This window comes from Daphnia pulex, chromosome 8 (assembly GCF_021134715.1).
Source record: "Daphnia pulex isolate KAP4 chromosome 8, ASM2113471v1".
Lineage (NCBI taxonomy): Eukaryota > Metazoa > Arthropoda > Branchiopoda > Diplostraca > Daphniidae > Daphnia > Daphnia pulex.
The window spans coordinates 12,086,723-12,109,057 of record NC_060024.1 but is presented as its reverse complement, the minus strand read 5'-3'; the positions used below and the strand labels follow the sequence as shown (position 1 = coordinate 12,109,057).

The 22,335-nt window shown below is 40.7% G+C and overlaps 4 protein-coding genes and 1 long non-coding RNA gene across 6 annotated transcripts; 1 reads left to right on the top strand and 4 right to left on the bottom strand.

The window, feature by feature from the left end:
* Window positions 1–604: 604 nt before the first annotated feature.
* On the bottom strand, window positions 605–3,294 carry LOC124200633 (protein TsetseEP-like). The gene is made up of 3 exons (XM_046596899.1): window positions 3,289–3,294; window positions 2,497–2,664; window positions 605–2,420 (listed from the first exon to the last, which is right to left on the bottom strand). Exons 1-3 carry the CDS (start codon window positions 3,292–3,294, stop codon window positions 1,551–1,553), a joined length of 1,044 nt encoding a protein of 347 aa, XP_046452855.1. The 3' UTR covers window positions 605–1,550.
* On the bottom strand, window positions 2,875–9,052 carry LOC124199950 (microtubule-associated protein 4-like). 2 transcript variants are annotated; one of them, XM_046596021.1, is made up of 7 exons: window positions 8,545–9,052; window positions 6,524–6,567; window positions 6,219–6,342; window positions 5,850–6,055; window positions 5,326–5,595; window positions 4,768–4,869; window positions 2,875–4,227 (listed from the first exon to the last, which is right to left on the bottom strand). In XM_046596021.1, the coding sequence occupies exons 1-7, from the start codon at window positions 8,624–8,626 to the stop codon at window positions 4,165–4,167; spliced, it is 891 nt and encodes a 296-aa protein (XP_046451977.1). In that variant the 5' UTR covers window positions 8,627–9,052; the 3' UTR covers window positions 2,875–4,164. The 2 variants fall into 2 exon arrangements, with proteins under 2 accessions (XP_046451977.1, XP_046451978.1); XM_046596022.1 differs by having other exon boundaries at window positions 6,524–6,564; window positions 8,545–8,947.
* An 866-nt stretch (window positions 9,053–9,918) lies between these two features.
* LOC124199954 lies at window positions 9,919–21,933 on the top strand. Its single transcript, XR_006877091.1, has 13 exons — window positions 9,919–11,751; window positions 12,406–12,571; window positions 12,641–12,759; window positions 12,878–12,973; window positions 14,036–14,348; window positions 18,708–18,871; window positions 18,952–19,374; window positions 19,437–19,556; window positions 21,178–21,279; window positions 21,343–21,516; window positions 21,578–21,620; window positions 21,678–21,804; window positions 21,871–21,933. It is a non-coding gene; the product is annotated as an uncharacterized LOC124199954 (long non-coding RNA).
* On the bottom strand, window positions 14,445–15,497 carry LOC124199951 (zinc transporter SLC39A7-like). Its single transcript, XM_046596024.1, has 3 exons — window positions 15,279–15,497; window positions 14,952–15,141; window positions 14,445–14,847 (listed from the first exon to the last, which is right to left on the bottom strand). The coding sequence occupies exons 1-3, from the start codon at window positions 15,291–15,293 to the stop codon at window positions 14,564–14,566; spliced, it is 489 nt and encodes a 162-aa protein (XP_046451980.1). The 5' UTR covers window positions 15,294–15,497; the 3' UTR covers window positions 14,445–14,563.
* On the bottom strand, window positions 15,897–16,640 carry LOC124199952 (neuropeptide-like protein 31). The gene is made up of 3 exons (XM_046596025.1): window positions 16,483–16,640; window positions 16,161–16,407; window positions 15,897–16,063 (listed from the first exon to the last, which is right to left on the bottom strand). The coding sequence occupies exons 1-3, from the start codon at window positions 16,495–16,497 to the stop codon at window positions 16,029–16,031; spliced, it is 297 nt and encodes a 98-aa protein (XP_046451981.1). The 5' UTR covers window positions 16,498–16,640; the 3' UTR covers window positions 15,897–16,028.
* Window positions 21,934–22,335: the final 402 nt, after the last annotated feature.

Below are 22,335 nucleotides of genomic sequence, written 5' to 3'. Positions count from 1 at the left end.
AGTCGATTGAACTGTAAAGAAATCAAACGCAATCAATTGATCCAATTGGAAACTTTACATAACGTCGTTCCAGATTGCTTATTAGCGTGATTTTCTCAGAGAAATGACTAATTGGGTCTTTTGTGTCTGTCCATTCAAAGTTAAAAAATGGCCTGCTAATTTGTCAAGTTTTACTAAATTCTAAGACGGGCTAATCATAAATTCCGAAAAAGATTGCGCAATCAACGCCATCTTTTGGCGGGAGAAATGCCGACCAAAATTCTAAATTCGATCTGCTGTCTTCCTTCCTTGGCTATACGCGGGTATAACGGATCGTTACTCGTTAGACACGCCCGAGCGGCTGAATGTCTCACGACGATAAGACCGACTCTCTCTCGCTCTCTGCGTACATGCAGCGCCCAAAAGAAAGGAAAGAGAGAAAAGTCTTCGATCAAGAGAGGGGGAAAATAAATTTAAATTCTCTAGTCAGAAGAGATGGATTTCGCTTTTTTTTTTTCGTATGTTAATTGAGCTTTATAGGTCTATAAAACCGAGCGCGTGAGTGAATCGAAGGACTGAAGGAACTTTCTTCTTTCTGGCGACAATCTCGGGCAAAACTAAAAGCGAATTTTGAATGTATATTTCTCAATTCTCAGTAATCGGAGCAATACAATATGAGGCCACGGTACGACGGATCGACAACTTGCAAGAGAGGGCAGACAGAAGGGGAATATAACGGACGGCCATTATTAAACTGTATATAATATCGAAATAGATATAGGAGAGAAAGAGGGACGAAGCGACTATTGTCTCCTTCCATTCTATATACGCCCAGCATTCAAAATTTCAAATGATCAACGTCTATACATATAGCAGAATAGACGACTATTATAGAATGGAACGATGAATTCATTGTCTCTTATTCTCCCTCCTTCTCCTCCTCACTCCTTCCAGATATTGCATTAATGCTGCGGAACAGTTAGCACACAGCAATAAGTATTATTACGAATAGAGGGAGCAGTTAGCAGTCAGCAATAAGAGAGAGAGAGAAGCCGTTCAGTACAAAGGGCCAACCAAAAGGAACAGGCAGTATATAGAACGATAGGTTTCCGGTCGAAGAAATCTATACTGCGGGGGGGTATAGGATCTTATTTGTCAAGCTAGGAAGGAGGAGGAGGATAGAGAGAAGCAATTCAATTATAATGACATCCGTATAGAAACGGGTGAAGACACATGCGTTGGGTAACATTATATAGGACGGCGACGACGACCCGAAAAAATATAGGGGGGGCGGACAAGACGACAAATAAAATCAAAGAGGAATGCGCTCACATTCACTGAGAGTTGACTAGTTTATATATTGGCTAGTGATTATATATTTCCTCGACAGATTTATAGATCCAATAAATCTCTTTACCGAAAACCTATAGCTATATTGCTCCTTATAGATGAGGTATCGAAATTATTTTCTTGCGTCCACATGTATGTAGTATAGTAAAATTCCCAAAAGAAATTCAAAATTAAAATTCATCTTTTTCGTTGTTGGTTTTATAGCCTCGATGTTTCGTTCTTTACTCTGCTTCCGGGGCTTCTTCTTCAGCTGCTGCCTCTGCTGATTCCGGCTCGGCGGATGGGACAACTTCTTCTTCGTTCGCTGCCGGGGCTTGATCCTCGGTAACTTCCTCAGCAGGTTGGCTGTCTTCTTCCTCGATCCCTGTTGCTTCCTCCTCGGCCAAAGTAACTTCTTCTTCAGCCGACTCCATAGTTTCCTCCTCGACTAGTAATAAGGTTTCTTCCTCTGCTAAAGCGGATTCTTCTTCTTCGACGGCGGAGGCTTCCTCTTCGACCACAGCAACTTCTTCATCAGCTGGTTGGGTTTCATCTTCGGTTGGGGCGGCTTCTTCCTCAGTTATTACAGTTTCCTCTTCTACAGCAGCGGGCTCCTCGGTTACTTCTTCTTCCTGGGCCGGTTCCTCTTCACCTGCTTCCTCTACTGCTTCCTCGTTGGTAGGTTCTTCTTCCGCCGCCCCTTCTTCGTTCGTAGGTTCTTCCTCTGTCGCTTCTTCTTCGTTCGTAGGTTCGTCTTCCATCGCTCCTTCCTCGTTCGTTGGCTCTTCTTCCGTTGCTACTGGTTCTTCCTCGTTCGGAGCTTCTTCTTCCGCCTGCTCTTCTTCGGCCGTAGGTTCTCCTTCTTCCTCCGCCGCTTCCTCCTCGTTCACTGGCTCTTCATCCGCTGGTGCTGTTTCGTTTTCTTCTTCTGGTTGTTCAGTTTCTTCCTCTAAATTTTCCAACGATTCTGCTTCGCCAAATCCGTCGACATTCAACTCAGGTTCGGGCTCGGGTTCCGGCTCGGGTTCCTGTTCAGGTTCGGGTTCAAGTTCCGCTTGAGGTACGGGTTCCTGTTCTTCTCCGACAGCTTCCGCTTCCGCGCCACTCTCTTCCTGAAATATTATACAACCACAGTCAGCTCTTTTTCGTACATGGCAGACGATCCAATAATCTAATCATAGATGGCACCTGAGATTCGTTGAGTTCCGCCACCGGTTCCAGTTCTTGGCTGTCGCCGCTAGTGTCGGCGACGTCGTCCGCACTTTCCACCGCAACGGCGTCGTCGGTGTCTTCGTCCACCACCGAATCGTCGTGATGATTTTCATCGTTTGCCACGAAAAATGACTCTGGGGTTTCCTATTACCCCATGAAAAAATCTTTTGTTTTGCTTTCCTCATTTGGTAAAATTTGAATTAAAACAAACAACAAGGATCGATTCATGTACATCAATTCAAAACACTTTAATACGCTTTTTAGTGACCTACCTTTTGTTATCGTGCAATGCATGAGACTATATGTATATAGATATGGCCAATGCGCAACAAAAGATTGATAATCAACGAGACGTCAACACAAGGACTGGTGTATTGAACATTGACGCGAAAATAAAAATAAAAAGAACCAAACAAAAATGTCAAAAATAATAAATCCAGCGGGGAAGATGGGAGAGAGAGAGAGAAAGGTGGAAAGGAATCGTCCTTTTTTGTTTGTATATATGTATAATAAGTATATGTTTTATGTAGTAGCCTTCTTTTTTGTTTATACTGAAACACGAAAATTTCAGAGTCTTGATGTGGCAGCGATTGTGTGTTTGTGTCGTGTTTTCATATCATCATCATACAATGGGGGTGGCGGTGGAAGTTGTGGGCGGGCGCGGAGGTTGACGAGGAAAAAGTATATAGTAGCAGGAGGAAATGTTATTTCAAAAGCTAAAACCCCTCCCTCGTGTCTCTCTGTGTGTGTTTGTGTGTCCCAACAAACCAACATGTCTAGTAGAATATGTGACGGGACATACTACTACTATTGTCGTCCATGAGAAACAACACACCCTGTCCAGCTGGAAGTCATCGTCACCGTCGCAAAAGCGACAAGAATAGAGTAATCAAGAAGAATGGCAAGGGGCGATGGAAAATATAGCCGTCCAATCATAATACACCAGCGCATACAGTCCGATACTTTGACCGAAATTTCTTATAAAATCTGGGACAGTATATATACGTGTCAAGCGGAAACAAGAATAATCTTTTTGTTCTTTTTTTCTTTTTTTTATGTATCATCAATATTTAAAAAAATCAGATGTAGTAGTAATTGGGAGTAATAAGGAGACGTAAATTGAGAGATAGAGAAGATGTCAAATAACGTATAGAGATTTTGGGTGTAGTCAACATCAAATACTGTATGTAATACGGTAATCCATCATATCTTGGAGAGGAAGAAATATAGAGAAAAGAGAATTGAACAACGGGCTTTAAAATGGGAGACGGATGTGGAAGTGTTTCAATTTTTAACTTTTCATTTTCAAATTCTTTTTTCGAATGGAAGCTCACAATCCGGTTGAACGGGTATGGGTTTAATATTTAGAATGGAGGATCTTGTGTGATTGCGTATTTAAAAAAAAGATTTTCATTTGTTTATCAAAATTGACTTAGTCCTATTTTCCAGGAGGAGGAAAGGTGGGAGATGGGGGGCTAATGAAAAAAAAGGTGTTTGGGGAGTGTGAACGTGTCTTATCAATTATATGTCAATGCAAATTTGTCTTTTTTTTTTAATTCTTTTTTGATGGTTTTTGAGTGTAAAATGTGGCGTGACGGTGATGCAAGATTTTGGAGGATTGCGCAATAACGAGGCGTGCGGCATTCACTGATTCAGGTGCTCGTGTTGGGAATTATCCGACGGCTGTAAGAACGATGGCTCGGGACTCTGAAAACAGTTGAAACAATTTAAATGCAATGGTGTTGTTGACTTTTAAATCCCAAGACACCATTTCTTTCAAATCAACAACAACTTGTACATCTTTATCATGTCAGGTTGTTTTTTGTTTGTTTGTTTTTACATTGTTTCCAAGTCGTCAAACCTGATAACATTCCGACACCGATGGAGTCGACACGGGCCATGATTAAAAACGAGCTTTTAGCAATTTTCATATTATTATGACGAGGCTCCACCGGTTCGTGATCGTTCAATGCTTTTAATTAAAGTAGTGAACTCGAAACAAAGGAAAATCAATTGATCAAATAATAGGACGGGATATTGCAGAGAGAAGATGAGTCGAACCTTCCACCGCCTTTTGATGGATCAAAGGCCAAGCAAAGTTTACACGCGGTGTTCTTGTTACTCATTTTCTCTCTGTACAACAACAAAAACCAAATTTTAACATTAAACCTTCCAATTTTTAGTTTTCTTTTTCGAATCAGATTTTGCCGGTGAAGTTGAGAAATCGCAAACTAAAATGAAACTCACCTGTGTAATGGATGCTCGTCCTTCTGAGCTGGCTTTGGAGGACGATGCTTTGCTCAATCGGCTATCACCACGTTGCTTTAAATATTCCTTGTCGTCAAAAATCTAAAAGCCCACACGTGTTTTTGCATCACTCAATTTGTGTTTCTTTTTAAAATGATAATCATGAACCCATACGCCAAGCCCTCGAGAGCCTCTCGGATTTAATTGGAAAAAATAAATCAAACATTTTCTAGCGAAACATTTTCAAACTAAAAAGATAAAATATCGGCAACTTAAAAAAAGACGAAACCAAAAGTTTTTCTTTGTTCGGTGCGGATTGTGATGATTTTACGTTAAAAAACAAAACTGAAAAGTCGGCCACACGTGATTGTAAAACAAAAATTGATTGGAAGCGTAGTGGCAATTTCCGCACCTACCTGAAGATTCGCAACTATTTAACACGACCCGTAATCTTAACATGTAATACCAACGATAAATCATATAAATGATTATTTAGAGAAGTATGTTTAGATGCTAGCCCAGTTATTTCGAACGTTATTGAATAAAAAGTGATAATACCTTGACATTTCCTCCTCCAGGAACGTGTTTCATATTCAGGATGGATCCCACCTTGGATTTGGCATTGTACTCGAGTTTCCGAGACTCAATCTTCTTGTCACCACCTCCTGGCTTGTGGTTGGCATTCTGCAACGATCCGATTCTCGATTTAGCTTCGACCTGAACTTTCTTGCTCTCGATTTTGACATTGCCACCGCCCGGCTTGTGCGTAGCGTTTTCCAACGAGCCAATTTTAGGTCTGGCGTTCCATTGCAACTTTACGGATTGGATCTATATAAGTGCGTGTGTGCAAGTAAGAGAGAAAAAAACAAAAAACAAACAAAGATAAAGAGAATCAATACGCTGTAAAGTAATGCTTTTCAAATTGTGTGAGAAAAATTGTTTGAGGAGAGAAGCTCGTAGTTGGCAATCGGCCGCTAGGTGGCGTTGCCGGCACAAACAAAAAAGTCGACACACGAGGCACTTGAGAAATTTGAATAAAGGAAAAAAGTCCAATTGTGTGCTTTAAAGAAGAATATATTTACCTTGACATCACCACCTGAAGGTGTGTAGTTTTCGTTACGAGCCCCGATGCGTGGTTTGGCTTCAATCTGAATCTTCTTTGATTCGATTTTGACATGGCCACCACCTGGCTTGTAGTTGGCGTTGGCCAAAGAACCGATTTTGGAGTGCACAGTCTTCAGGTTTGGAGAAGGAGCAAAACCCACCTGCACTTTGTTCATTGGTACTTCTGAAAATGCAAAACATGATATCCAATTAATATTTGCTTCAAGTCTTTTTTTCTGTTTTGTCCCATTGTAGGGTGTTGACTGATTCCTGACGAGTTCCCAACATCTGGGTGAGTGCCAAGTTATACATTTATTCTTGATGGATGTTGTGCATATTGTGCTTACTCTGCGCCATTTTGGATGGAGTTGGTGGGGATTCAGCCGATCTAGTGGGAATCTTGCTCAGACTGCTAGTCACCGATGTTCTGGAATTGGTTTTCTGTAATGTGCTGTTCAGGCTGCCTGGTTCCTAGAATCCAACATAGCTTTCAAGTTTCATCATTTTCTTATCAAATAGGATTATTCAAATGTTTTGAAAGCCCAGTGTGATTGAAACCAACTGTTTCATTTGATCCCTTTTCCCAGTATCCCAATAGACCCTTTTCAATTGATTGTTGACAATAGGGGTTATAGATTTACGAAGACTTTACCTTGGCTTGGGTGCTCTCGTCAACGCCACTATCGTGATCCCCTTCTATAAAAATAATAAAAAAAAAGGGTGAGGTGGGGGGAGAAAGAAAGAAGCGGAAACAATTCGTTAGTTAACGATGAACGTAACAGAATCCATACAATTGTATACACGTTTGTTTTTTTGTTTTTATCTAATTCGATAAAAGAATTACGGTACCGATGTTATGGAGAACTTAACCGGCAGGATAGTACGGGCAAGATGCACTAGGCAGACGGGAATTATGTGGCTTTATAATACCCAGGGAATCACACACACACCACCGAAACCGAGAGACGAGAAAACCCTAGAACCGACCCCGCCCACTGCTGCTGCTGCTGCTGCTCATCATGACCTCGGCCAGCAACGCGCAAATAACACCCCAACATGGAAAAGGGAAGTGTGAGATAGCTGGACACTACGGATTCGTAGTGGGAATCGCGTTTCACGAACGAATCAGGAAAACCGCTAGGGGAAAATCTCATATTTTATTTTGTTAAAATCGATGGCCCCTCATGAACTCGTCGAGCTTGTTCATTTTCTTTCCGGAAGAGAACAAAAAGGGAAGAATCGAGTCAGCTTATTACTCAACAAATAGGAAGAACCCCCCCCCCACCAATCGATGAAGTGCGTTTACATAGAATAGAAAACGGGAGCGGGAGTCCCGCGCATGACCGTCTTCCCGCTCCCGGTATTGATTTCGTTGCCTCTTTCTTCCTTCCAAGACTCCCGCTAAAGTTTATTTCGTAGTCGTCCCGCAATATTACGATCAAAACGAATTTCTTGTTTAATATCAACGGACAAACTACAAACAACATTTTCTTTTTCGATCGTTTTTTACTCGATTCAACCCCTACAGTCGTAGTAGTAGTAGTAGTAGTAGTATTGTACGGTACTCGGGATACGCCCTAAATCTACCCGTTAGCGATTTACCTTTTACTGTCGTCGACCGACTCCCACAGACACACGATCGCCCAATGAAATTCTAAACTCTCCCTGTTGATTTCTATTGACTTATTCGAATTATATGGAGGGGAGAGTTCCTTTGCGTTTGTCTGTGTGTGTGTGTGTGGGTTTGCTGTACAACTTACGGTACCGGACGGATGCTCCACCCGGGCGTTAGTTTGAGTCACGGGTGCGCATTTTTAGATCCGCGTTAGAGCTCATGATATGGCAACAGCAGAGAGAGAGAGAAAAAGCACACGTGGTTGTGGATCAGTTCCAGCTTTTTTAGATTCACAAAGAAAACAAAAGAAAACAAGAATGAAACGAAAAAAGAAAAATAGCTAACAAACAAACCATTTCGCCTCATTATAAGCGATGGTGGACCGTAACGACCTTTTCACACAGAGTCGAGTGGGACGAGTCCAAGCACTTTTTTCCCCCTCAACTGACCTCATTCTATACTATAATGTAAAACACTCGTGAAAATTAGTTTTCCAATTTCTCAGACACCCACCAAGCGACTACTCATCCTGGGAATGGATCGATCCGGAAGTATCGACAAATACTTATTGGATATCAAAGAAAATTGTAAAAAACTATTTGAAAAGAGCACGCAGATGGTATTACAATGGGTGGGGACCATCTCTTTTTTAGTCACGGGCAATCGAATTGTACAAAACAGAAACCTCAAAATTTTGTTCTTTCTTTCTTTCCGGCTACTTTCTCTCCCTCGATTGTTGTCTTAAGCTCTTAACACACATCGGCATAGACGTAAATGGTGCTCGGTATGCTAAGGCAGAGAGAGAGAGAAGTATGTGTGAGAATACATTGACCTCTTGCCGTAGCCCCAAGCTTCCAAAAAAGATTCTTGACGTTAGAGACTCCCTTTCACGGTTTTTCAAACGTATTAGAGAGAGCCATCTTTCATCGACCGAAAAATCTGTTACAGCCTGCCATCGGGAATTTCGACTCCCTCTTTTCTTTTTCACTTGTACATTTTAACAAATCAAACGCACCTGTTGGCTAATTAGACGGAAATGGCTGATGTTTTTTTATTACCTTGGGGTGTCGGCGATGGACGACTCTCTCTACTCTGATCGAGGGAGACGCCTTCCCGGGAACAGGTTTCGATGTCGGCCATGTTGTGTGTGTTGTTTGAATTACGCTTTTCGTGAATAGTCAAAGTTTCCGACAAGCGGGACCGCCGTCGACGTGAAAAAACTCGACTTGTCGAAAAAGTCCAAAAGTCGATGAAGAATAATCAACTGACGTAGTAGAGAGAGCGCGGGGAAAAAAAAAGGGAAGAACTGGATCGAGTTATCACGCAGCAAACAGCACCGACTTGATAAAAACTTTTTTTTCCCCTAGCTGGTTTGTTAAAGACGACGTCTCGGCATGCAACGCGCCAACGAATGGAGACAGACTGCGTCGGGAGTTGTCGGACGAGAGCTAGAGAAAAGAGCGCTTGTGTCGGAGACTTGCACTAACTAAAACCGGGGAGGTGGGAGTGGGTGGTGGTGGGACTCTCTCCCTCAGTCGCTTACAGGCCGCGCTCTATAGTTTCTCTCTTGTGTGTACATCTACTGTAGTATATAAAATGGCGTATTTTTTTTTCCCGGCGTGCTCCGGCACGAAGCGCCGCCTCTTGTCTTGATTTAATAAAAACACCCGAGTCATTTTCCTTTAAGGATGGGGAGTTTTTGTTTTGTCTGAAATTTTTATTTTTTTTTTTTAGGCGGGGAGTGAATTACATTAGGTGAAATATCTATCTTGATACAATTCCGTGTGTAATGTGAGACTGTTGGCAAGCGATGGATTTCGCCCGGCTTGTTATCACGTGTGCGCGAATGTCTTAGTGCGAGTTTTAGCGCTGGCCATTGTTTGCATCGCTCGTTGGGTTTCACGTCTAGTCGGACGTCCATTAAAAACAACTTTTTTTTTGTCTGACACCTCTGGAATCGTGTCTGACTTGCCCCTCCGTTTGATAACCTTCTTTTGATTGATTTAACGTTGATGTCTGGAATGTTCCACCATCCCTCTTTTCTATACATGTCCCGACATCAAGGCCGCACTTTGTGCCCCTTACGCTACCAGACACGTGTACCAACTTATCCTCGATTACGTTTAAATGATTCGATATGTAGGTACATGTAAAACTATTTGAATTAAAAATCCAGAAGGAAATTTAAATCGAATTGTTTTTTCGATCAGATAAACTTATATAATGGCCCTCTATAAACCCCACAAAGTTCATTGATTAGATTTTCTTTCTTTCTTTTAACTTTTTTTTTTGTTTCAATTGACGGGAATGCGACGGAAAGTCCTGATTGTCTGACAGTAGAGTAACGAGGAAGCGTGCAACGATTGCACGCTCCCGGGACTATTGAAGAGGGGGGGGGGGGAAGGGTGGAAAGGTCGTTGATCGTGGAGGGGTAGAATAATCATCTGGATGCTATAGGTACCACTGCTAGTTTTACTCTTTGCTCATGTGGGAGAATACCGAGGCTCATTAAGTCGGGCTTGGTCCGTCTAGTGTGCATCCGCACCACCATATATACACCGCCTTATTGTTGTTTTGTTACAGCATGGCGTCATTTGTGTACACACACTCATGTCAGTCCCTCGCACAGCTATAGAGATTTTTTTTTGTTTCCACCTGTCCAACTATGACGACTGCGCACAGGAATGTCAATCTCGTGGCATTGTGTCGATTTAGACGAAATGTACAAAAAGAGTAAAAAAGTAAAAAAAAAGCGTCGAACTGCTACTGTCGTGGCGACGAGTTGGTTGCGTGATCCTGATGTCTATTTAGGAAAATAATTCTCACTCCGCAAAGAGAGAGAGAGAGAGAGAGATCCGTGTCACGCAATCATTTGTTATTTTCACCCCCACCATCTGCCGATTGATTAGAATCTCCTCGCGATTTCATTTAGGTATTTTTTTATTATCGCTCTCTACCTGTGTTTACCTGTACGCTAGCGATCCTGCTGCTGTTTGGCTCTTCGATCGTGACCGTTATATTCTTCACGGCAGAGATAACACGTTGAAATATTCATACGCGTACGATAATAACAATAAATGATAAAACATTTTCCGTGGCAACTTTGTGCAAACAAACAGGAAATCGCACACATCACAGAGGGGTGATGTCAGCTATCGCTTTTAAAGGAGGATCCGCACCGTATCATTATTATCTGTTTCGGTTGTTATGTTGTTGAAACCCCGCCTGTTTCGTTACGGATCATGCTGCCATCATTCACTATGTACGAGCTTTCGACCCAGCAACGGATCGAAACTATTTGATTCAATCATCTTACATATTGCACAGCATCAGCAGGAATAGAACGAGGCTCTGTATTGGATCGTGTTCCCATGACAACCTCCACTTAACAACACGTCCGTTTCCGGACAGTGCTGCTGCTGTGTACTTTACACACAAAGATTTCGGTGCCATATCCTGGAACGGCTCAACAGAATGCTATTCATCTAATTATATTCACTACTTCCTCTTATCCGATTTAAATGCGGCGAGAGCTGCGTGCTCATCAGACTTGAACGTATTTTACTTTTTTTTTATTTGTTTGTTTTGTGATCGTCTTTGTGCTGATGGCGATACACCAACGCTCACACAATGGCGAGAGTTCAAAAAAGAAGAAGCCGGTAATTGACTAGCTCGACGTGAAAGCAAAAAAAAATAAGACTTACGTGATCGAAGAGTTGGCCGCTATCTTCTTCTTCTTCTTTCTCCCTTTTTCGCCGTAACGATCCGCAGGCACGGAATCACCCAAGACGGAATTCCGGAACCGATATACTCTATGTAATATATTCCAAATGCAAAGGCGATGCTTTGGCCTGACCGAACCAACCCACACACACACGTACACACAACAAAAAGAAAGTCAATATCCAACGCGACACGACGGATTGTTTTGTTGTTGGTCTGCACGTCTTTCTCGCTCACGAATTCTCTTTGATCTATTACACGCTAACGTGTTTTGATGGTCGTGCACGAAACGGAGAAAAACTTGCAAATGGGGAGAAAAAAAATGCCGGGTCAGCCTGTATGTGTGTGTGTGTGTGTATGTGTCAGTGTGGCTGACGATAGGTAATTAACTTGGTCTCACGCTGATACAGGGCAGTGCTCGACTGTGCGTTCGACTAGTTGACATGAAAGTGTAATCGTTGCCAGTGCGCGCGCTGCGGGAATAGAACGGATCGCGCGCTCGGTCAGCGTGACTGTCCGCGGTACATCATCGGGAAAATGAGGTCGAGCCGCTAGTCTCTTTTGTTGACTCCAACTAGGTGGCACTGGTGGCAGCACACACATGTTTTGTTTTGTTTTGTTTTGGGGCTTGGCTGTTTATTTTTGGGGTTTCTAGAAATTTCACGATGCCACTTTTTCTTATTACCTTCTTCCTGGGGTCCATCGCTTGCCCATTTTTGTGTTTTTCTATTCTTTCCTTTTTCGACGATTAATGATCCATCATGTTAACAACAAATTCAAACCCCCCCTGCCCATCGAAACGGAAGGCCTTGTTTAGATTTACGGACCTTCTGCCTGTCTGCTTTGTGTACACCCTGTTACGAAGCTGTTTTTCTTCCCCCTCTGCCTTTTTTCTTCTTGAATCGGTTTGAATGTGGAATGCCTATTACATTCCGTTGAACGATGGTTACTACCTGCTAACTCATCAAATTCGTGTGGAGGAGTGGGAATCTCTCCATCATCTGTCCGGCAGCTAGACAGATTTCACGCACACATCCCCCCTTGAAATTGTAGTACAGCAACGACCGGTTCTAAAAGGATCCCTCCTTCGGTCTCGTTATATCTTGACAATTGGATTGTTTCCAAGCAGAAAAAAATCTATAATTGATGAAAGACGTTGTCATACTCACGATCTTTGGTTGTGTTGTTGTTTACAGTTATTTTTAATTATGGTGAATCCCGTCCCCTCGCGACCGTCGCCATCTGCTGTGCATTTTTAAATGAGTTGGAATATTCGCCGTGTGTGTGTTGCGCTTCAACAAGAAGATAAATCAATTTCGTCGTGTGGATTTCAAAAGGAGAAACTTGAGCCGGCTGGAATTTGTATGTATGCATAATAATTTTGTACCCCCGTTGAAGTTTATTTACAACTCTTTTTTTTTTTCTTTTCAGGATCGGTCAAATAATTCCTTTGAATGCAATCGAGTTGTGAAACTTGAGCCCTTGAATGCGATAAGCGGTGATGAACGATGTCAAATTCTCAACAGGTTTTTCTTCTTCTTCAAGCTCAGGTGTTTGGTGTTTCCCTGTATTTGATCCTTCCGATTTCCCCACGTAGCAAGTTCACCTGCCTTTTCCTTGTAATGGATAGGGCCATATATCTCAAACTAAAATCTTGTTTCTGTCTAGAGGAAGACATCACGATGAAGGACGAGGGGCTAGCACGTTATGCAGAGGGCTTTTGTCACGTCAACATAATCTTCGGGCCATTGTTCTTCGACGCACGTAAGTCAGATCAACTGAAACGCAGTATAGAGTCCGCATAACAGTCAATTGGAATCGCATGCCTTGCAGTATACGACCGATAAGTCAAGCAATGTGCATTGCGTAACTGTAACGGCGTAAACAATTCGTGAAATTTTGAAAACAACAAACAGAGCTGCTGCGCAGGTTGTAAACATAACTTCCTGAAAGTAGAGCAATGTTCAAACAGAGAGAGTGGCTCTGCTATTTCTTATAGTTTTTTCAAATTTGGCTGATTTGCGTAGATAACTACTTTAAACTGCTTCTAGTGGATTTCAATAATCTGAGCTTTCCAAGTAAAAATTTATGAAATCTTTTTACCATTTAGATTAGTAATCACTCAAAGACACGCCGACACAAGTTATGCTCTGTTAAATCGCCTCTGGGATTTCCAATACCATTTTTAGTATTTACATTAGATTCCTATTATCGCCCATTATCAAATAATTTCTGAAGGGGATATGGATGTCTTTAACATTTCGTTGACTTTGTAATAGAATGAATGAATCGATTGTTTGACGAAAAAAACTCGCCAAGGTTTTCAAAACCGGTTTGTGACAGCTAATCAGTCACCAGATTGATGCCACAATGGCTTTTTATTGAAAGGAGAGAGAACTGGATTCGTACTAAAAATCTCATGGCAGCGTTTTTTTTTCTCCTACATACTTCGAAGCCGTAAAACTAACTTGAAAATATCAAAGTGTACTTCACAAAACAGATCGAAATCAAGTGGATGATAAGGAAAGAGATTTGAACCACTGAGGCAGGTTGGGCCGCTAACTCCACCTACAGTATCAAAATCCTAAATGATATCCTCGTTTTATTCGAAGTGACAGAACATTTTTACTCAATATAGTGTATGCGTAAGAACGTTTGTAATCCCATTCACATGAAACGTGCCGTCAGTCGCATTGCGTACCGAGACAAAATCACCCTGCGTACAAATCAATTATTGTAGCCGTCATACCTTGTAAATAATTGCTCTGTTTTGTTTTGAAAAGATTAAGAAAACAAATGTTATTGATTTTTATCTGTTTATTTCAGACCAAGTTTTAAATCACCTCACAGAAGCTCGACTTCCAAGCCTGGCTTCAACAATGTTTGAAAATTCTCGGCACCTTAGCGGTTATTTGAACACCTGCCGTGTGCAACTGATTCAAATCAGCGCAGGACGACATCTACCAGAAAAACAAATCAGTGCTGGACGACATCTACCCGAAAAATGGAGAGTTACGCTTGGCTCTTGGTTACGTAAAGCCCTCCTACGTTGATGTGAAATCCTGACATCAATAAGACGTCCGCGAAAACAAGACCACTCTCGCCCCTTCGGCGCTTTCCGATGCAATTATTAAATAAGGTAAGACCCTTCTTGTTTTTTTTAAATGTAAGACTGCGAGCGGCTGTGATTTTGCTGTCATGCTTAAGATAGGTAATTGAGTAATCGAAAGTTTCATCAAGCTAATTATAGATTGTATTAGTTATACTTTTTTTTTAAATTGCATGTGACTCAATGTATAAGGAACTATGGACGTTTAGGGGAAAAAATATCAATTTTGCGTGTGATTTCCATAATCAATATGCGTGGACGTTGTGGCCGTATCCGTGCCCGTGCCCGTGGGCGTGTCCGTGAACATGTCCGTGATTGTGGTGGCCGTACCCGTGCCCGTGGTTGTGTCCGTGGGAGTGTCCGTGAGCGTGAGCATTGTTGTGGGCGTGTCCGTGAGCATGAGAATTGCTGTGATGGCTTACAACTTTGTTGATGCTGGTGTAGCCAGAATTTGAATGCCCGTGGTTATAGCCGGAATTGTGTCCATAGCCCGAGTTACTATGTCCATGAGCAAAACCTGATCCATAACCTTAAACAGCAATGTGTCATGAAAGTCAATCAAGTTATGATTTTTACGTCGATCGACTAATTGAATAAATCTAATTAAGAAATTAATTTAAAAATTGTGCTCACCTCCATATCCGTGACCACCATATCCAGCTCCATGTCCATGCCCATATGCTGCTCCGTAACCCAGCAAACCACCGTACGCTCCAAGATGTCCCTCGGCCGTTTCAAGATCTTTATTGCTCTCAGAAGCCGCTTGTTGTTGTTCGACTGGGGCCGCAATGGCTCCGGCAATGCAAGACACGGCCAATAAAACCTTTATGATAATTGGGAAACATTTAACACGCTACTTTTTTTAAACAACGATTACGATTGAACACATTTGTGGTTATGCAACAATGGCCTTAGGTAAATCTTACCATTAAATTCTTTTGATTTCATTACGTAACTTACTTTGAAAGCAATCATGTTGAGTAGAGAGGAGATGGAGTGGAAACTGGAGTGGTCGAGTTGAGTATGAACAATTTCCGAATAAATGTTCGTTTATATACTTACAGTGAAAGTATTAAAGACATAAGATTTGAATAGTTTGTTTGTTCATTTAAAAATAAAAAACCCAGAAGTAAAGGCGTTGTTCAATCGTGTACATAAGTTTGAGTCCAAAAAACAAAAGGCCCATTTGGAGAGAAAGAAAAAGACAATGCTGCTCCATTTAACTATGTCGCCTGACCGAGTTTGTTCTAGCGTAAAAAGTAAGAACAGTCGAGTTTACAGTTTTCACTTCCTGGGAGTCTGATCATATCTTTTAAACTCTCACGCTAATCGTGACATACCGAGGTGTCACGCAACAATGCCAATGCGAATTTGTTGTGCGATTTGTTAGCACATTATTCAATTTCGCTCCAACCATCCAAAGAATCAGGTACCCAGTAAACTAACCGAATTCTTGCAGTAGATTTTTGAGGCAATAGAATGTCGTGGCACCAGTGAACACATGGCCTCGTTAGTCTTTATTAAATGTTTGCCATTAATTCAAACGAAACATTTGAAAGTGAATTTTTCTCCAATTGATTGAGTTTAAGTTTTTTATTAAATTATTAGAATATTCTGGCCACGAATGAAGTAAAGTACATCAGTTTACCACACGTAAGATAAAGATATTACATTATTTCATTGCGAGAGCCACACAGATTACAGGTGTTTTTAGTAGGAGCTGCCGTAGTGGTTGCCAGAGTGTCCTAGAATAACAAAATTATTTCAGAAATTAATTTCTCATTGCAGCCATTAATTAATTTCAAACAAGACCAATAAAAGTTGATTATTTTTTTTGTTTACCATAGCTGGTCTGAGGATATCCGCTGTGGCCATAGCCATGTCCGTAGCTGTTTCCGTGGCCGTGTCCGTAGCCACCATAGCTCCCGTAACCGTGTCCATAGCCACCATAGCTCCCGTAACCGTGTCCATAGCCACCATAGCTCCCGTAACCGTGTCCATAGCCACCGTATCCTCCGTAGCCATAGCCGCGGGATTTCTTGGCCATAGTGACAGCCACAAACATCAAAGCGAAGAGAAGGAAAGCAATCTACAATTGAAGTAAAACAAAAAATGTTAGCACATCAGATGTACACGAACGTATAATCTAACTCTAATTAAATACTTTGAAGTTAGCCATTGTTGTTTGATTGAGTGTTTTTGTAACAAATTCAACGATGCGATTGATTCAATCGTGGAAGGTGTTGTGATGATTCAAAATGCACGCATGCTCATTTATACCCCCTGTTGAGAGTGGGGGAGACAGATAAACCTGTTTAACCAGCTATAACAGTGACACCTACAACGGAGTCTACCCATTCGGCGTAACCTTACATGTAATTGAAGGACTAGTGAAAGTGAATTAGAAGAATGCAATTGCAACGCGAGGATGGAAATGGAGCGCGTTTATAGTTGGAATTCAGAACAGACGTGATTTTCTAAAGTGACATATTTGACAGCGCCCTTCCTATCCAATCAATATGTCGTTCAAAGAGTACTGTCGACGCTTAATTGAAAAAAAAGGGAAACTTTTCGTTTGAGGTTAGCTAACTCGGGGGTAAGTGGTTGCTACCCTCTTAGACAATTCCGTAATGTCAAACGATTAAATCAGTCTGCTGTAAAAAATAATTCAAAGAAACCCTGTTCCCTCCGTCATCCGTAATGGGTGCAACGAATTAGTGTAGTATCAACTCGTTAAATTGCGTTAACTTTTAGGGTTCTCGTCTGGCTTATACGTTATTGACCCACATACATTTGATCCGCAAAACAAAAACAAACTGGTTCCATGTGCGGTGTCTCGTTCTTGCGCAACCAAACAAAAACAAGGACAGCACCATAATATATAGTTTTCAAGTTGACTATGGGTTACATTTCTGTAAATGAATCAGCACCTTAATGATCATGCATGCAAACTTCGCTCTCACGAACTTTTACTGGTTGCGAAACCAGACTCGCCTTTCTCAGATTTCTTTTTCTGATTTGATTTCTAATCTCTCGCCAGATATGTATCATCGGTGCTGGTACTTGAACTTGTTTTTAAGACAGTGTTGATGAATGAATGAAAGAATGAATGAAGGAGTTATGTAGTTATGACTTGTTTTTGAAATTCCCGGCAATTTTTTTCCATTCGTAACCATCATCTATTTTTGTCAAGCTCGTTTGGTTGCTTTTTTTCAACCACCATTGCACCACCGCACCTTTTTTTTTAAATAAATTTGAATGTTTCCTATTCTGCTGGTTTCTTCTCGACGTAGATTTAAAAGAACCTAGAAAGCTACTTCAAGATAACCTCAGTAGATGTTAAAACAATGCCAAAAGATAGTATTTAGCCTAACATAAGATTTATTATACAACAATGATATTTTTTATATTTTTGAGACGGTGTCTCAGACCAAACAAAAACTGGTTTTTCTGGGTTACGTAATCCTATCCTATGCCTTTAAAGAATCTCTCCACTACAAATGTTGTTATTACAATGGCGATGCAATTTTACGGGGCTAGTGTACTAGGCTCGTATGTTTCAAATCAAGTATTTGTTTCTCGTCGTCTCAACACACGTAGCTGAGATAGCATTTGTTACTTAATTCCTGTTATTGATTAATTAACCGAAATGCGCAACTGGGCTTTAATTGGGACGAAGTCGTGGTTGACAAAATTTTATATGATTTAAAACGAGCTGTCTGTATGAGTTCCTTACATGACGCAACAGATCCTTCTACGGAAAATAAATGAATTTCCCCCTGATATCTTTGAACAGCTTAAATCTAAAGACATGATCACATTTACTGCTGCAATTAACCTTGTGACACATTTTTTAAAAAATATGCCACGTTACCCTTCAGCGAAGTTATTTTAGAACCCTCGCTTTCACCTAGGAACCACCTATACGGTTATTCTGTCGGCTAGAAAAACCAGCTTTTGGGAATGTGCTATTCGACATTCAGCCGACATTCAGCATAGACTGCATACACATTATGTACTTTGGCCTTCTAGAGTTGCTTTCTAGAGTTCTATTGAGATCTAACTCCGACACTGTTTAAGGTTATAGAATGCTGTTCTATCCGAATACACGCGGGAGTTCAAAGAGCGTGCTTTTACTATGTCTGTCCTGAACTAGATTTGCGATCCTAGTGATCTAGTAGTACAACCGCCAGTAAATGGCGCATTGGCTAATTTTTGGATTCTAGTTTACGAAGTTTTAACCTTTTGGATTCAATCGCATGACTAAAGCATAATTTTTAAAAATAAGTATTTAATGAAGGGTTATTTAATGATGTTGTCTCTACTAATGACTAATCGGTCGTGTTTATAGTACTATTTAATTTATATTTGTTATCTTTTCTTTCATAGGTCATTTCTTTGATGAGTCGCTCAGAAGTGCCTTAACTGAAACAAGGCAAAAATCAGAAAAATGACACTAAATAACCGAGAAATGAAGGTGACATCTTATTTGAACGGATTTGTCAGAATTATGTCGTTGTATAGCCTACTCACAGATGGCGTTTAGACATCAGGTCTGTTTGGTGTTTTCACCGTCTTTTTCAAGTGATAAAACAAAGCACAAAGGTTCACAAAATGTTTTTTTGTGTACTAGAGGCTAGAGCTGCATTGGAGTGAAAATCAAAGACTGCCAAAATTTCGTTACGATTCGAGAAATAATTCAGTAGGAGCTAGGACCCTTTACTGAGTTTATTCTACTCATAACCTCTACTCAAATCCTCATATCGTATAAAATTTATTCAATATGCGACAAACCAATAGTCAGAGAGTAAGAGTTACTGCGGTTTATGCAATTTTATCAGAATACGTGCTTTTTAAGCCCAACGAAACACCACCACCTGGTGGCAGGAACATTTATTACTGGTGATCCTTTGTGTAATGCCCCAACCCCCTAATAACACATCTCAGCTCCAAGCCGATCCCTGACGATGCACCTTTGTTGAAGCCCCAATGATGTCTGCTCTACATTGTAGGAATAGGATCCTTTCCTACAAGAAGAAAAGAAGCTGAACTGAACGTGAAGTGGTTAGAGAAGTTTTAAGAGGAATTATTGTTTTCAGCTTATTTTATATGTTGCAGAAATTCGGCTCGCGATGCATCGATGTCTGGTAGTGAGAAACGAATGGGTCTATCTGTTGAACGATAATAACCAAAACGGACCTAGAGGATCTTATGGGCGAAAGTAACTACCGGTATAAAGTAAGTGAGCAGAAGTACACATTGAATAACTAACAATGGACAAGGTAACTAACAGATCTATCGTTATGTACATGTCTGTCGTCGGATTTGTCGAAATCACTAATATTTTTATAGCCAGTGGCTGATTGCATAGAAATAATACTACTAACCTTTTATGATAAATATTTTGGCGTTTGCCTAGAGCAGGCCACTAAATCTCGAAGGCGGACAAATGGCCTTTTTTTAGGGAACTCGCCAAACTCGAAAATGAAAACATCGAAGTTTGTTATAAAATTGACTTAACATTTAATAGAAAAATATTCTGTATGACAGGCAGGTTTACTTTACCAACTGGGTATTCTATCAGCAGTCCATTGTCTTAAGAGCTGTTGCCCTGATCCTAGAACGTCTGGAATCACAAACAGATGCCACATACAAAGCACATAACAGAATATCAAGAGGTCTTCCTTCTCCTCATCGTAGAAGTTGGACTGACGTCCATTATCACCTTGGGGATTTCGTCTGTTGTTTTGTGTGATGCTGCGGTGGTGGCTTTTTATGGTGAAGACTGAAGACGAGATATAAATTGGAGGGGAGAATATTACGTGAGAATCAAAGTTATTTGCCGTTGTTTGTTGGATCTTTCAATTAAGTGTTAACTGATAACGAGCTAGAGCGGACATTGCTTTTAACTTTTAAGTTTTATGTTTCTTTTAAACGTTTCTTCTTTCTGACGCTAGACACTGTAGACAGCATAGCCTTTGATCATTTTTGATTTTTAACTAAAAGAAGCATCAGTTTAGTTACGTTTATGCAGTCCACTGTAAGATGCATAAGTTTAGTAACGTTTACTTTGCACATCTCTGAAGAAATTTCTCGCTTCCGCTATAACGAAATTTTGGGTGATAACTGTCAGTTTCTGTTTCAGCAACAAAGCTCACTTGTTAGATTTTTAATAATGTGATTTTTTTCTACTTCCGGTTTTCTCATTTCTGTCAATAGTTTAATAAATATTTCATCTGACGCACAAAAGAACCACATTTTCGTGATCCTCGTTAAATGTGTGGTAAAGTTCAAGTTTTTTTTGTACGTTCGCGTACTTCCGGTTTCGAGAATTATCCTGAACTAGTTCAGGAAAAATTTCGATTTTGACCAAATTCTGGATTTCTTTTAAATTACACCTAATCGACCCCAAATTTCACGTAGATCATGAATTTTTGGTTTATTTTGTCGACAGCTCAATGGTTAAGGAGCTATCCCTTACTTCCGGTATACTTCCGGAAAATTTGCATGAAACTAACAAGTGAGCTTTGTTCTCTGTAGAATTCTATAGATTCCGTGCTAATTTAAGCAAAGAGAAATGGTCTTTTTGATTACTTTTATGACTTGTGACTATCTAAGGTCATTCCTTTAGATATTGAGTTTTGAACGTGTCAAATAGATGGCGTGAAAGAATGTTGTTTGTTGTGTCACATATGGGCTAATGGCTGTTCGTTGTCAAAAGTTCAGCTACAGCTATCTTCTTCGAAAATTACCAATGAATTTGTTGGTAAGTTGATTAGATTTCCTGTGCAATTTGTTTGGCATGTGTTGTTTACCGAATATGTGTTTAATAACATCATTATTTCTCCTCCATTTCCAGGAAAAAATGTGAAAGGTGCATGAAGCCAGTACCGTCAACTATTGTGTTAAAAATCCTGGTATCCTACAGAATATGTCATCCAAATGACCAAATGACAGAGTGGTAACAACCAATGCTAGCTTTAGTAAAGTATTGCTGGAACATAGTCTTCTCATCTTTTATTAGGATTCATCACTATTATTGGCTGAATCATTCTATGGGACTTGCCAGATCACCAACCTCCAAAGCATGGACCAATTTCTCATTCCATCTTCTAGAGAACCTTACATAACCGATTGGTGGTTTAGTGTGCAAGTTTACTTGTCATGTCACTGAACTTATTTTGTTGCAGTCTTATAGGTATTTAAAGTATTGTTCTGCACTTAAGTCTATCAATGTTTAAGTTTAATTTTTCTTTTAGATCATAGACATCAAGCACATTGATGCCACAAATTATAGACAAGGTAACTTTATTTTTTATTTACAGGTTTTAAGTTTCTAATGTAGCATGATGATGATAGACTTTATGAGAAGTCATGTTGTTTGAAGAAAAAGGACTATACAGTCGACAAGGTTCTTTGCTAACCCGTTGGCTGCTACCCTTGAATCTCCCTGTTTACTTCCTTACACGGGTCCTCTTGATTTGAGGTACTACTTTCTGTTGCTACAACCTGGTTTGAATATTATCCAAATAAATGTTCATTCTGCTTACAGGGTAATCCTTCGCTACTGATCATACACCCACTTGTGAAAACCGACGAGAGAATGCTGTAATCCAAGACTGATACATTGTGTAGTTGTTAGATAAATGACAAGTGCATATCTGGGCTCCCTTCTTTTCTGTGGCCCCGTTTCCCTAACTAACCACTAACCAACGCCCGCCGGTGGTCACTCACCCGCTGTGAAACCAGGAGGAGGGGAGGGCTCTGGTCGAACGGGGACTTGGAAGGCGCATGATCCGATGAAAACTTTTGGAGGGTCATGAGTCTAACCCGGAAGCCTAGTATGACTACCATCTCCCCGGAAAAACTTGCCTCGTACTTCTCTCTTCTTCTCGGTCCAGATACTTATCTCTGGGGGCCGTAGACATGTCCTATAACAGCATGTGCGATTTAAACAATGCAACCCACTACCCAATGAAACAAATAGCCATGGTTTATGTTTTGCGCAAATCTGCGT